This window comes from Pelophylax lessonae (genome assembly GCF_965119305.1).
Source record: "Pelophylax lessonae genome assembly, chromosome: 4".
Lineage (NCBI taxonomy): Eukaryota > Metazoa > Chordata > Amphibia > Anura > Ranidae > Pelophylax > Pelophylax lessonae.
In genome coordinates, this window is record NC_138771.1 from 457,131,205 (window position 1) to 457,146,475 (window position 15,271).

The 15,271-nt window shown below is 42.6% G+C and overlaps 1 protein-coding gene across 1 annotated transcript in view; it reads right to left on the minus strand.

The window, feature by feature from the left end:
• Positions 1-2,296: 2,296 nt before the first annotated feature.
• GLRA1 (glycine receptor alpha 1) overlaps positions 2,297-15,271 on the minus strand; it is a 242,693-nt gene continuing 229,718 nt past the window's right edge. Inside the window, exon 9 of the mRNA XM_082256006.1 lies at positions 2,297-2,907. Coding sequence (XP_082112132.1) covers positions 2,617-2,907 — 291 coding nt within the window. The 3' untranslated portion in view covers positions 2,297-2,616. The remainder of the gene's footprint in view (positions 2,908-15,271) is intronic.

The window sequence follows — 15,271 nt, forward strand, 5'->3', positions numbered from 1 at the left end:
CAATACCAATAAGTGCCTATAGTTTTTAAAATCACCCTGATCTGCACATGCTCAGTTGCACTCTATTTTTGGCATTGTGTTCAAAATCAGGCCAATCTGCTGACAGCCTAAAGATTTGCTGCTGCTCGGGAGCTCTGGGCTTCAGCAAAATGGCAGCCTTCGGCAAGAAGAAACTGGAGAAATGCTGGAGGCAATTTACAGCACACACTAACTTTGGTAGTATGATTATTCATTTGGAATGTATGCTCCATGCTAAATTACATTATGTATCAAATTGCTATGGGTAAAGTTCCACTTTAGCTCCAAAAATGTAATTATCATCTGCACACCTGTCAAACAATCTCAATATTGCAATAGGAGCTACAAAACAGATAACAGATCTTCTAGTGTTCAGATTTAATCAACCTAACAAAATGCATCCACAGTAGGAAATTGAAAAGATACACACTCACCGCTACTACAATCAATTTTTTTATTGATGCAGTATACTTCATAGTATGTGAAAACATGTTTTAATAATTTAATAAGTATACTGCTTGGAGCTGGAGTTAATTGCATCAATAAGCACAGCTGAATCTCACTCGCTTGATCTTGATTTTCAATATGACCAAACACCATGAAATCAGGGCCTTATGATACAAACTATGAAAGCAGGGCCTCCTGAATCTTTTTCGGTGTTTAGGCAGTGGATGTCAAAAAAGTTACCTACTGCCTCTGACTACAGCAGTGAGTATAGATCTTTCCATTTTCAGTACTATGGCTTCCATATTCTAATATCTATCTCCATATGTCTGTGAAGGTTCTTAGTTATTCAGATCATGGTATAGCTATTAGAAGTAGATTAACTTGATTTGGTCCATAAGGTTGAAGACGTTTCTCTGCTTATGCCAGCAGCTTCTTCAGTACTGATGAGTGTCGGGAACATACACCAGCATTTATAGCCACATTAGAAACTTAGTCATCTCATTCCAATTACCATGGAGTGTGTCAAAGCAGATATTGAACCACCCTGTTCTAATTACATACCATGGTGTCAATAATTCTGGGACGGGTGTTAATAATTTTAGTTACAAGGCTGAAAGTGTGAACTGTTGTCAAACAAATGGCCCAGTATAAAAGGTAAACTCTGTAAGTCAGGTAGATGTTATTTACACCTTATGGGACATTTATTTTAGGACATTGAGGTGTACATTTTGGACAGAGGGCAATTAGTTTGCAAGAGGGGAGAAAGACCATCCATAAACAGTGGGGGGGGGGGGGGGTTCCGGTTCTTCAACATCATCTTTCACCCCCATATATTGCCATTCTAACATCTCTACCAAGGCGATTTGGCAACAATTCACACTTTCAGCCACATTCAAACTAACACCTGCCCCATGACACCATGGAATTAGATTTGGAATTAGAACAAACTACTACATATCCCATTATATTCTTGGACAATCAACATCTGCTAAAACAAAATCCATGTAGATTGGACCAAGGTGACTGAGATTCCTGTGTGACACTAAATGTTGGTATATGTTCCTGACACTCATTAGAACTGAAGAAGCTTCTGGAATAGGCAGCCAAATGTCTTTAATATTACAGAACAAATCCAGTTGAATGTAACTACTACTAGCTATCCATCTCCATATTTTACAAGGATGGGTTTTTTCTTAAGGAAAAGCCAGAATCTAAGAAATTTTGATAACGCTAACAATTTAGGACATGTACTGTAATTATTAAGAGCTAGTCATTACTTTATTGCAGTTTCTAACATATAACATTTAGAACCACCATAGTCTGGACTTCATTTTCATAAATATCAGGATTCTAAAATAAATCCCACAACTTCTGTAAATCTATTCATCTCCATAAACCTTGGCTCACGGAGCCCAGTTTGTAAGCTGTAAGCAAATTAAATCTTTAAAATACTAACATTATTTAGTGTGCATCTTAGAATATACTTAGGCATGACTATATGTTGCATATTTCACATATTTTTTTTACCCCTGGCACTTCTCTGGATTTTACCAGCAATATTCTGGATCCATTCTGGACCAGCAATCTTTATCCCATTCCCTCTTTATGGAATACTTAAGGCCTATGTACATCATCAAACCCCCTTTCATGAATCTGAAAGCCCCCACTCCTTAGATATATGTATATATATTGTCACATTCTTAAAATCATGCATTTCTGCATTGCTATTGCACAAACTTGATACAGAGTTTTCTTTTGTTTTTGAAGATAACAATTTTTTTGTGTGTTTCTGAAGACAATGCCTTTTGTCTCCATTTCCTCAAAAAAAAAATTTTTATGTTATCCCATGTTTTTAATTTTGCATTTATCTCTGCTTTGTAGTAACCTGTCCTTCTAGTAAAATGCATTTGCCTTGAAATTGTATGATTTCTAAACAAATTGGTGACATTTGTGTCCCCGACATATAGAAGCAAAATGCATGGGGTACACATATGCTAAACACAGTAACATTTCCACTCCTTAATATTTCCAATGATTACATTTCTTCTCTTTGCTTGCTCTTCAATCTCCAACTTCCATCCCAAGCCTAAGTTTTTGTTCAAAATACCCAATTTTATTATGTCCGTTTCCCTCCCCCAACCTGCTTCACCTTCACTGCTTGTGAACATCCTCACTACGCACAATCTTGTAGATGATCCAGTAGAAAGTATTGAATATAAGAAAAACCAAAGGGAAACCAATTCTGGACATCTTGTCGATTTTTTTGGCTCGGCCGATAAAAAGCTTTCGCATTTCATCATCAGATCTTGAAGCAGGGGGTGCGGAACTGGTGGGGTTGTTGTTGTTGTTCCCTTTTACGGAGATCCCATCTTTGGCCTGGAGACATGCAGGGCCCATTCCGTAGGCGGCAAAGCTGAAGCGCCCTTCACCAGTGTCCTCCTCCTGTAAGAGATTAGGCATAGGGTTCTACTCAAAATAAGACAGGATCATTGCACCCTCTCCATCAGGCTCTCCCATACATACTTCCCTATTCCTCATGAAATTGTCATTTGGGCATCCACACAAAGGAAATTTGGAATATGGAAATTAAAGCTGTGTTAAGCTCTACAAAATAACACTCATCATTTCAAGGTGCATCAAAATGACATGTTTCCAATGTCCTACTTGTCATATCTATGTAAGAATGCCCCATGCCGCTAATACAGACTGCCCCCCTGCAACTAGTCAGTAGCTAAGGAGGGCTACTCTTTCCAGAAGAGTGGCGATTGTGTTGCATTGGTCTGACCCACCCCTTGCTGCTTGTTAGACATTCTTTTATATTCACATGAACTTATTTTTTATGTCTATAACTTTTCTCTCAGAATCCATAATTGCCATGTTTTGCATAGTTTTAAAAATCTAATTTGCATTCCCTTTGACAAAATAGCAAAAACAGTTTTTTTGCAACCCATTTATGTCTTGGTATGCTTTGACTCTATTAAGATAGGGACATTTTTTCATATACAGTACATTCACACATTTAAAAACATTTTCTGAACTCTTCATAGTGTAGTATTTTACAGGGATCAATTTGCATCTGTTGTTAATAGCAAAAATCCAAAAGCTTTTAAATAATTTTGTTGATTTACCTGTTAAAACTTTTAATACACATGTTCCTAAAGTGGAAATTATTAGTGACATTTGGCAAAAAGGTTTGGTGTTGTCATAGCAAAGGCAGCAGCTTGAGGAATTAAAGAGTAAATGCCACAAAGCAGATTACATATCTAATGCTGGGGATGAATTTCCAAATCATATTTACTTGTTTAAACCTGATATGATTAACCCTTCCTTTTCCAGATATACTAGATTACAGTGATCAAACTACAGTATAGATATATATAGTCAATCAAGCATCTGTTTTGGTGCTTTACACCATGGTACTATTCTATTGATTAATGATTTATTCAAGCCGAGATATAATTGGCAAATAAATTAGGATAAAATAAATGTATATTCATTTCAATGGCACAGGTCTCAGTACTAGGATTTTCCTAGGGCCTTTTTAAAAGTGCTGCACCAGTCCTTATCATTTCTAGTTATGGCATGCTTCTATCTAAACATTATTATTTTTTGTTTTGTACTATTTAAATGATGTGTGAAATAATGTGAAAGTATATGTATACTCAAAAATCTGCTTTTTAGTCTTGGATAGAGTATAAAAAAGTTGGAACCCATGTCAAGTTTTTATTTATTTTTCTGACTGTGTCCCCACTGGGAAAAATCCCTCATTCTTTTTGTTCCTGTGGCTAATGTCTCCAAGAGATAAAATGATTGGAAATCCAAAAGGTTTCAGTTTTCAGCAGAACAAGGGATGATGTTTTGGTTCTGTGCTACCATGGTTTTGAGGTAAACCCTGCATGGTTTTGAAGGGAAATATTGCAGGAATTACCATAGAAATCATAATGCACCACCTGGCCTTTGAACGTAAAGTGGAGCTCAAGGCAAAAAACTGTTTTTTTTCATTTTAGATTTAAGGGATGGATATAACACCTGTCAGTTTTTTGCCATCTGTGTCCCATTGTGCCAAAACAGGAAGTGAATGGAAATCCCTCCAAAGTGAGGGAATCCCTGGTTGTCACCAATATGACCAGAACATGTCCACATTGGAATATTTCCCTTCTGATTCCATTCTGAGGACAACCCAAAATTTGGGATTTTCTTCTACTATCAATTTTAATGAGTACGGTAAACATGACTAATAGAGAGGATTAATTTCCCCAAAGGGACACAGACTGCAATAAAAACCTGACAGCCGTTGTAATCCCTCACAACTATGTCTAAAACTAAAAAAAAAAATGTTTGCCTTTAGTTATACTTTATGGCTACTGGCTTAGAACTGTCAACAGGTTTTTTTTTAACCACTCACTATATAAGAGTTAGTTTCCAGTAGCAATATTGACCATGTAGTTTAGCTGTGATAGGAAAAACCTAGGAAGTGTAGGGCTTGTAGACACTGGAAGGTATCCTAAAGTAAATGTAAACCCTTAATGTTATGTTGTAGAATGTGGGGGTGGGGGGGAGCAAAGAGTGTTTACCTTTTTTATCCTTTGTTACATCTTAATTCTGCTGATGTCCTGCAGCCTCTTTACAGCATGTCTCTGTCTACAGTGATAACAGACTGCATGTGTTTTTTTACAGGGCACATTTCCTAATTGTTGCTGGCTGCAACTGTTTTTTCACAGGACATTTTTAAGGGGTTAGTTCACCTTTATAAAAAAAAATTAATAAATATGCAGCCACACTACACCATAGCAATACCCTATGCTGATGAAATCCTTCATCCATGCTTCTCCTCTGGTAACATACCTGTAGGCCGTATTCGGCCTGCTGGAAAAACTGCCACTGCTTTACATGGCTCTGTCCCATCTTACTACCATGACGAAGCAGCTGTTAGGGTGAGTTCCCCCTAGTGATATGAGAGGGTATGCTGTCTTTTCAGAGGACTGTGCACACACAGTGATCTCTCCCTTCTGTTGACTTGAATGGGCTCAGTGGCTAAGAGAGGTGAAAAATAGAGCCCTCGGGAAAAGTATGGCGCTCCCTCCTATAACAATAGGGGAATGTTCATCTTAATGGCTGCTTCATCAAAGCAGCGAGATAAGATGGAGTTATGTAAAGCTGTGATAGTTCTTGTGAACATGGCCCACAGGTATGTTATCAGAGGAGAGGCATGGTTATAAAATGAGTTTTGCTTTGGTTGTTACTACGGTGTAATGTGACTGCAAACTTATTATTTTTTTTATAAAGGTGAACTAACTCTTTAAAACTTGAAATCCTATGAGAACATGCCCCTGCAGTTGTCTGGAGTGCATTCTTACAAGATTTTGACTGCTTGGTTATCACAGGAGACCGCATCGAGACACGTTGATGTTACCCACATCTCCTTGAAGTATTGAAAGTCAGGGCCTCTGTAAATATATTTTTATTTTTTCAGCAACAGCTTTGTTTTTAAATAGTGACAGTAGTGGAATATGCCTGGGCAATGTGCATCAGGATAGAAGCTTTTAGTTTCTTTATGAAGAGCATGTGACAGGGTTATTTACAGGCAGGAGTTTGTGGGAGAGAGGGGCAAAGCGTTGTCACCCCATAATACCAAGTGCCCAAACAAGGACAAGCGCATCGGGCAGTTGTTGCTGATGGTTCATTAAAGAGTTTTTTTTTTTTAATTATCGCAGGACCTCATTGCCTCCTTTGAAAAAGAATAAACATGAAAAACACTGTGTGCAGTGAAAACGCTGTAGAACCTCACTCCAGGTGAATCCCAAACCCTGGTACTATATCCTCACCGTATACCAAAAAAGAGTGTGGTCTTTTCCTATTAAAATAAATATATTACTTTTGGAATAGAAGGCCCTGTATTGGTAAACCTTTGTAATAGAGTATATATATATATTTAAAAGAAGATAGAAATCTTGAAAAGGATTCAGGGGCAGACAACCCAATCCTAAGAATAACAGAAAAAGTAACATGTTTGTTTCGGTTTGGAAAAGAGGCAACATTTAACCCCTTTGTGACCAGAGGTCATTGCTGCACATGTACTAAGTCCAAATTTAGTAGTGTCAGCATGCTTTTTAGATTTTTGGCAGCATGTCCCAAAAAAAAAAAAAAAAAAAAAAGCAACGGAGATAGTTCTTGCAACTAATAATACCCAAAGTTCTAAATTCTAAGGGCTAAGGGTACCTTTAGTCCAGGGAATCAATCTCCCTGCCATCAGAATATGGGTCGATATTTTTCTCGAGGCAAAACCGAACTTCAGGAAAGATGTGCTTGAACTCGAGAGAGTCCAAAGCTAATAAGGGGGCTGGAGGACCTCGGTTATGAGGAACGACTACAAACGTTAAACTTACTCTCCCTGGAGAAGAGACATTTAAAAGGGTATATGATCACAATATACAAATGTGTAAATGGGGAGGGAAACTATTAAACGTAAGGTCCCTAAAGAAGACGTGGCCACACAATGAAGATGGAGATAAAGCCGTTCAATCCTAAACTGCATAAGAGGTCCTCTACTAAGCGCTAAGGATGTAGAACTCCCTTCTACAGTTGGTAGTGTAAGCAGGGAGTGTAGATAACTTAAAAAAAAACTCTTGGACAGAGATATTGAAAATGGTAGTGGCATAAACACACACATACAGACACATTCAGGTTGAACTGAATGGATTGGTGTCTTTATTAAAGAGTATCAACTATGTAACCCCTCCCTGGGCAGCAACTGAATTGATGTTATTTTTCTTATTTTTCTTTTACAATTAACTTGACTTACATACAGCGGCAGTACCCAAGTCTGATTTATTCCAGTTTCAGAAAAAAATAGTTTTTCAGGTAGATTTAGCAGTGACACATGTTTTAACCGGCAGATAGAAACTGGTCAATATTTTGCTATGGCTGTCCTTGTTCCTGCTGATGCAAAGCTGTCCTGTCTTTGGCCATTTTCTTTTAAGCTCCCATTAATTAAGAGACTGCAGATGATACAGCAGTATAAAAATGGTAGGGCATTTTTAAGGATGGAGAATTGGCTGAAACGTCCTAGAGAAAATGAGTATAGGCAGCTGTTTTACTACAAGAATAAAGAGACTGCAGATGATATAACAGTGTAAAATTGGCGAGCAGCAGGACAACTTTAAATAGCAAGGCTAAACCCAAACCTACTACAAATAAACGGCACAGGCTGGGGCTTTACTACAAAAAAATAAGATACTGCAGAAGATACAGCAATGTAAACTGCTCAGTAGCAGGACAGTTTTAATCAGGGTTAACAGGCCAAAATGTATTAAAGACAAAAATTTGATATATTAAAGGGAAATAGGCTATTTACTTAGTAAAGGAGTTTATACTTTGCAAGGGAATTTTCCCTTACCTTAGCGAATAAGGTGAAAGTTTGCCATCTTTCATCATCCAATAATGTGCAAACAAAAATAGTATTTCTCTGTCGCTCATTGACAGACGTAGTCCTCTTTGATTCTCATCAATAGGGTTATGCTGCCTCCGCAGGAGTAGGATTAGGCAGAAAGAAAAACGTTCTGGCTCCACCCTAGGGGCAGTCCCAGAGGGTATATCCTCCCTCTCTCTGCTACAGGGAATCAGTTTTTTTCTGTCTAGTCAGGAGTAAGGACCTAAGTTCCTTGCTGGGATCTTTTGGTCCTGGCAAGATTTTTTTAGAAAAAATATTTTTTAGGTAGTTTCTCCAGTTTTTTTCCTGTGAGATCTTCAAGCAAATTACGCCGGATCTGGGCGACAGGCTGGATGTTGAGATCCAGTGGTCACCCCAGCCGGCCTACGAGCGCGCGCAGACCATAGCATCACGCTTGGTCGGCCGCGACACATTCAAGTAAGTATGCGGGACCGGGCGACGGGCTGGATGTTGAGATCCAGTGGTCACCCCGGTTCAGCCTACGAGCGCGTGCAGACCATAGCTCCGCGCTGGGTCGGCCGCGACAGAGTCCCATTGGAGGGACTGACCTTGCGAGTTAAAGGTCTCGCTTGGACGCCAGGAACCAGAGAGTCAAGGCGTCCGGATTGGTCAACAGCCCCCCACTTCGGTGGAGAGGGTACTGTGAAGAGAGGGTGCCTGTCGGTTCGGTATGGTGAGTAAATGTTTCCCTTTCCTCTCTATGAGGCGTTTTGGGATACGGGCCCCTCCATACATGGTCGGATTCTTTCTGACACTAAAAGTCCCCCTTGTAATGTTAAAGTTCACATATCCTCAGTGATAATGTGCTCGGTGGGCAGCGGACTTGGTTTGGGAGCTAACATTCTAAACCAGCAGGCTTGGTTTGTGACTGACTGCAGTATTACAGCATACATAGGAGGTATAAGCCTACCTTGACTGTAGTGGACCTCCCGCAGGTCGATAAGCCGCCATTAGCTTGGCATGCAGGTTGCTGTGCTGACAAAACGCTACTTCGGCAATACGCCGCCATTTTGCTGTAGACCAGGTACACGAGTCCGCAGGTCACGCCGGCCGCCATTTTTTTGGAGTCTACTGTCTCCTGCATGGGGGCGGCCATGTTTGAAGTGCCCAGCTAACCTCGAGGAGCAGCTGGGAACGCCGGAAGGCGTACACAGGGGACGGAGCCACTTCCTTCTACCCGGGAAAACGAGCACAGTACTTCCCAGTCTGCACAAGACAAACGCTGACTGCAGTTGATAGGAAACTTCTCTGCATCGGGTGGTGAGCCTTTGGGGTCCCTCTCTCTTTCTGTGGGGGTCAAGAAGCAGATACACTGAGGGGCGCTATTGCGCTAGGGGGATACAGATAAAAAAAAAAAAAAAGTTTTTTTCTGGCAAGTGTCCTGGATTAACATGGACCCTGCCACACATGTATCTCCACCTGATCCCCTCGAGGTGTCTGCAGGATCCTCCAGCACCCCACTTACTATTGAATCATTGTCAGCTATTATGGAGACCTTTGTATCCCGGGTGGAAGTGGCTTGTCAGGGACAGGGCGCAAGAAAGCGACCCCCGCCTACCCCCATTTTATCTGAAACTTCGGATTCAGAATCTGAGCCTATTCCTGCAGTTGCAGGTACCTCATCTGGGATTTGTGTCTCGGGTACTGTCTCTTCAGACAGTGAGGAGGATCTTTCGGCATCAGCCATAGCCCGAGAGGAAGCGTTGGTAAACGCACTAATTGTATCTGTCCAAGAAACCTTAAGATTACAGGGTACACCGTCGGAAGTAGCTGAGACTGAAATTCCCTTTGGTACTAAAAAACGCATCAAAGTGGCGAAGGTATTTCCATTGCCCAAATGTTTTGGCAATCCGATCAAAGAATGGAGTCTGCCAAAACGCACTTCTGCTATTTCCAAACGCATTAGCAGGCGTTATCCGTTTGAGGAAGCCCTCATTAAGAAATGGACAGAACCACCGGTGGTGGATTCACCAATTTCTAGATTAAATAAAGCCACGGTCATTCCATTGGAAGACGCTCCGTCTTTTAAGGATCCGGTGGATCGCAAGATAGAAGCTATGTCTCGCGCCATGTTTTCCTTGATTGGATCAGCTTTCAGACCAATAATTGCTATTGGGCTGGTTTCGCAGACTGTAACTGAATGGACCAAGTGGTTACGCCGGGACTTAGAAGAGGTCCCTCAGGCGGTATCAGATTTGTTGGAACAGATGATACAGGGGTTACAGTTTGTGTGTGACGCGGTGTTAGACGCCACTCCATTATTGGCGCGAGCATCAGTTTCAGCAGTGGTTCTCAGGCGTACACTGTGGCTAAAATGTTGGTCAGCTGACCAAGGTTCCAAAAAAGCATTGGCTAATCTCCCTTTTTAGGAGAGCGTTTATTCGGAGCCAACTTAGATGAGATTATTAAGGATCTCACGGGAGGAAAGAGCATTTTTTTACCGCAAAGTGCTAAGGGTAAAGGACCTCGTCAAAGACGGGGGCCTTCTTTCTCCGCTCATAAGAAATTTTTTCGTCCCACGGGTGAGAAAACTAAGTCCTCCAAAGCTCCTTCGGGAGGTTTCAGGGGACGTTGGTCGGGCAAGCAAAAGTCCGACTCTTCCAGACCTGAAGATAAGACTACTAAAGCCTGAAGGTGCGCCCCCACCCATAACTGGGGTGGGGGGACGTCTTCACCGGTTCTCGGATCCAGGGCTTTCCAGAATCCCGGACAAATGGGTTTGCGAAGTCATAAGGTCAGGGTACAAGATCGAGTTTCGATCTCTCCCACCGGCGCGATTCTTCCCTTCCAATATCCGACTATCCCCGGATCGTTTAGAAGATCTGCGGAGAGCAGTCACGGATTTACTACAACAAGGAGTGGTAGTCCACGTTCCTTGGGCAGAACGCTTTCAAGGGTTTTATTCAAACCTATTTACAATACCCAGGAAAGAGGGCAAGGTGCGTCCAATTCTGGACTTAAGGGCACTCAATTCCTTTGTCAACATAAGAAAATTCAGGATGGAGTCCATTTGCACAGTAGCGGCCTCCCTGCATCAAGGGGATGTCCTAGTGTCCATAGACATCAAGGACGCCTATCTTCACATTCCCATTTACGCAGGACATCAGCGGTTTCTACGTTTTTCCGTAGAAGAGAACCACTATCAGTTTGCGGCGTTACCTTTCGGTCTCGCCACGGCTCCTCGGGTCTTCACGAAGGTGTTGGCCCCAATGTTGGCACTGCTGCGTCAACGAGGCATATCGGTTCTAGGTTACCTAGACGATCTTCTACTTCATGCAGAGTCTCCACAGACCCTGCTACAAATCCTAGAGATTACTATGATCTCTTTACAGGAATTCGGGTGGCTGGTGAACCGGCAAAAGTCATTTCTGGTTCCCACCCGGAGGCTCGAATATCTGGGTCTAATTCTAGACACATTCAGGGCAAGAGTATTCCTTCCGGTAGGGAAACTCCGGAAGATTCAATCAGCAATTCAGTTGTTACTATCCAACAGCTGGTCTTCTCTTCGGACTTGCATGAGGGTTCTGGGGTTGATGGTGGCTTCCTTCGAAGCAGTCCCATTTGCCCAGTCCCATACCCGAATTCTTCAGGAAGAGATTCTTCTCAAATGGAATCGGAATCCGGAATCCCTGGACAATCGGATCCGATTGAGCGAACAGACCAGGGAGTCTCTGGTCTGGTGGCTTCGATCTCCGATGCTCAGCCAGGGGAAGTCATTTCTGCCAATATATTGGACGATTGTGACCACGGATGCCAGTCTATCCGGATGGGGAGGAATTCTCGGTCAATTATCCGTCCAGGGACTTTGGTCCCCGGAAGAATCCAGGTTACCGATAAATGTATTGGAACTGAGAGCGATCAGACTTTGTCTGATTTACTGGACCGAGCAGCTCCAGAGCAGCCCGGTTCGGATCCAGTCGGACAACGCCACGGCCGTGGCTTATGTCAATCACCAAGGGGGCACCAAGAGTGTCCGGGCTGCCAGGGAAGTGGCTTGCATTCTTCGCTGGGCGGAACGGTTTGTTCCAGCTATCTCTGCGGTGTTCATTCCGGGGGTGGAGAATTGGCAGGCAGATTATCTCAGCCGTCAGACTCTGGATCAGGGGGAATGGTCCCTCCATCCAGAAGTTTTCCACCAGTTGTGCCTACGTTGGGGCACCCCGGATGTGGATCTGTTGGCTTCTCGATTCAACAGGAAAGTACAGAGATTTGTGGCTCGCTCCCGCGATCCTCTAGCAGAGACCGCAGACGCACTGGTCGCCCCGTGGGGACAATACCAGCTAATGTATGCCTTCCCTCCTCTCAGGTTACTGCCAAGACTTCTTCGCAGAATAGAGGGGGAAGGAATTCCAGTAATCCTGGTAGCTCCGGACTGGCCTCGTCGAGCTTGGTACGCCGACTTGGTCAGGCTGGTAGCGGACGTCCCGTGGCGACTTCCTCTCAGGGAAGACCTACTGTCTCAGGGACCGATCTTCCATCCTGCTTTACGATCGCTGGCTTTAACGGCCTGGCTATTGAGACCCAGGTGCTGAAGGACAAGGGATTGTCAGCTTCAGTTATTCCTACTCTAGTTAAAGCAAGGAAAGCGACTTCCAGAAAGATTTATCATCGCACATGGAAGTCCTACATTGCATGGTGTGAACCTCTGGGGTTCCACCCACGTTCCTATTCGATTAATCGAATATTAGCCTTTCTGCAACAAGGGGTTGAGCAGAAACTGGCCTTGAGCACTATCAAGGGTCAGGTTTCAGCATTAGCTATCTTCTTTCAGAAACCTTTGGCTACTCATTCCTTGGTGCGGAATTTCATCCAGGGGGTGCGACATCTGGCTCCGCCAGTGCGCGCGCCGTTATCACCCTGGGATCTTAATCTAGTATTGTCGGTTCTTCAGAAACCTCCCTTTGAAGATATTAGGGAGATTCCTTTACCTACGTTGTCCCAGAAGGTGGCCTTCTTGGTGGCTATCACTTCTGCACGCAGGGTGTCAGAACTGGCCGCATTATCTTGTTGTTCCCCATATCTGGTGGTTCATAGAGATAAGGTGGTTCTACGCCCGAATCCATCTTTCCTACCTAAAGTAATTTCAGATTTTCATCTGAATGAGGAAATTGTATTACCTTCCCTGTGTCCTAAGCCCAGCCATCATCGGGAGTTTGCTTTACACTCCTTGGATGTGGTTCGGGCGATCAGGGTATACTTGAAAACGACAGACTCGTTTCGCAAAACGGATTCACTTTTTGTGGTCCCGGATGGACCCAAAAAGGGGTTGCCTGCATCTGCCGCGACTATTTCCAAATGGATCAGACAGACGGTGGTACAGGCTTATTCTATTAAGGGTCGGGAGCCCCCGTTCCCTGTTAAGGCGCACTCCACTCCTGGTCGTCGGTGCATACCTGGTCGTCGGTGCATACCTTTACAAAACATTATAAAGTTGATGTAATGGCATCGTCTGATGCCTCGTTTGGCCGAAGGTTTTGCAGGCCGCAATTTGAGGAGACCAGTGGTCTACCTCGAGGGTTTTTTTCCGTTGGAATTTTTATTTGAGTCTCATTCTTTGTTTATAATGAGCCTTTAAACTTCTAGTTGGCACCGGTTGGGCCTTCTAGATTGGATTTTGATTTCTGTCAATCCCACCCCTCATTTGTGGCACTGCTTTGGGACGTCCCTATTGATGAGAATCAAAGAGGACTACGTCTGTCAATGAGCGACAGAGAAAATTGGATTTTTGTAAGATCTTACTGTAAAATCCTTTACTCTTAGCTCATTGACAGACGTAGTACCCGCCCCTCTATCATTGAGTTGGGTTGGGTTAAATTCTCTGACACTGCTTTGTAACAGAACTGATTCCCTGTAGCAGAGAGAGGGAGGATATACCCTCTGGGACTGCCCCTAGGGTGGAGCCAGAACGTTTTTCTTTCTGCCTAGTCCTACTCCTGCGGAGGCAGCATAACCCTATTGATGAGAATCAAAGAGGACTACGTCTGTCAATGAGCTAAGAGAAAAGGATTTTACGGTAAGATCTTACAAAAATCCAATTTTTTTAAAATTTTCCTTGCATGTGATTGGGTATTCTTCAAACATTAAATGTCTTCTCTTCCTGAAGGCGCCAAGTACAGTGAAATGTATGTCGGAGTGGAGCATTCATCACTTCCATGTACCATGTACCAACCCATCTGGCCTACTACCCAGAGCGAGGCGTGAATCGCACGCTAGCGCTGGAGGAAAACTGTAAGCCATATCTGTACATGCTGTAAACACCTAGTGCCGGGATTGAGACACACACTACATGTGAGTGCAATCTTTTACTGCTTGCTTTTATACATTTAATTAATATACTACACTATGAAGTTCTTCTAATTGTGTCTCCTGTGGAGTTATTTCACACATCCTAGTCCTTCCCTAAGGGAATAATGGAGGGGAGTGGTGATAGCTGTGGAACCAATCTGGCTTTCCAAAATGCATTTTTTGACCATCCTGTAAAAAGGGGTCAAACACCTTTGGTGAGTTGCCACCTGCCCATTGTGAAAGAATCAGAAGACATCTGCCTATAGAAGCACATTTTTTGGGAATTGTCACATTGGACTTTTTATATGTTTGTTTGTTTTTATATGTTTGTTTGCCAATTTTTGTCATTGCTTTGGATTGATTTTTTCGGCATCATTCACCATGGACAACAACCAATAAATTATCTTTGATCCATTGACTTAAATTCTTATGATCACTGTAAGCGCCAATTCCTTTACACACGTTTTTTTTTTTCCGATTGGATATTCTTTCCAAAGTGGATTGTTTACCACATTTTCTAGGAGCAAAATCCCTTGCAAAATGAATTTGCCTTTAGTAAATTGACCCCCAACGATTACAGGCAGGTGTTCTACTACAGTATTTAGGAGACTGCAGATAATACAGTAGTGTAAAATTGGCCAGCAGCAGGACAATTTTAATAAGCAAGGCTAGGCATAAATTTATCAAAGACAAAGAGCACAGGCTGGGGTATTTCTACAAGAGATGCAAGGATACAACAATATAAAACTGGTTAGCAGCAGCACAGTTTTAATCAGGGACAATAGCCTTAAATGATATATGCCTATTTTTTATTTTATCTTTCGGGATGGAGGGTGAGGTAAATGTGAGGGATATATTGGTAAGGCAGTTTAGAGTAGAGAGGGATATGAACACTTGTCAGATCTTTATTTCTGTCTGTGTCCTATTTAGGGAAATTCACCCTCTGCATTTGTCCTGGTGACAGTTATCACCAAGAGAGAAACTAAAAGAAAATCCCAAATTCTGAGAAAAGAAATAGAGGGAAAATCTTTGAATGGGAGCACCAGTTCTGGTTACACTGGTGACAACCCC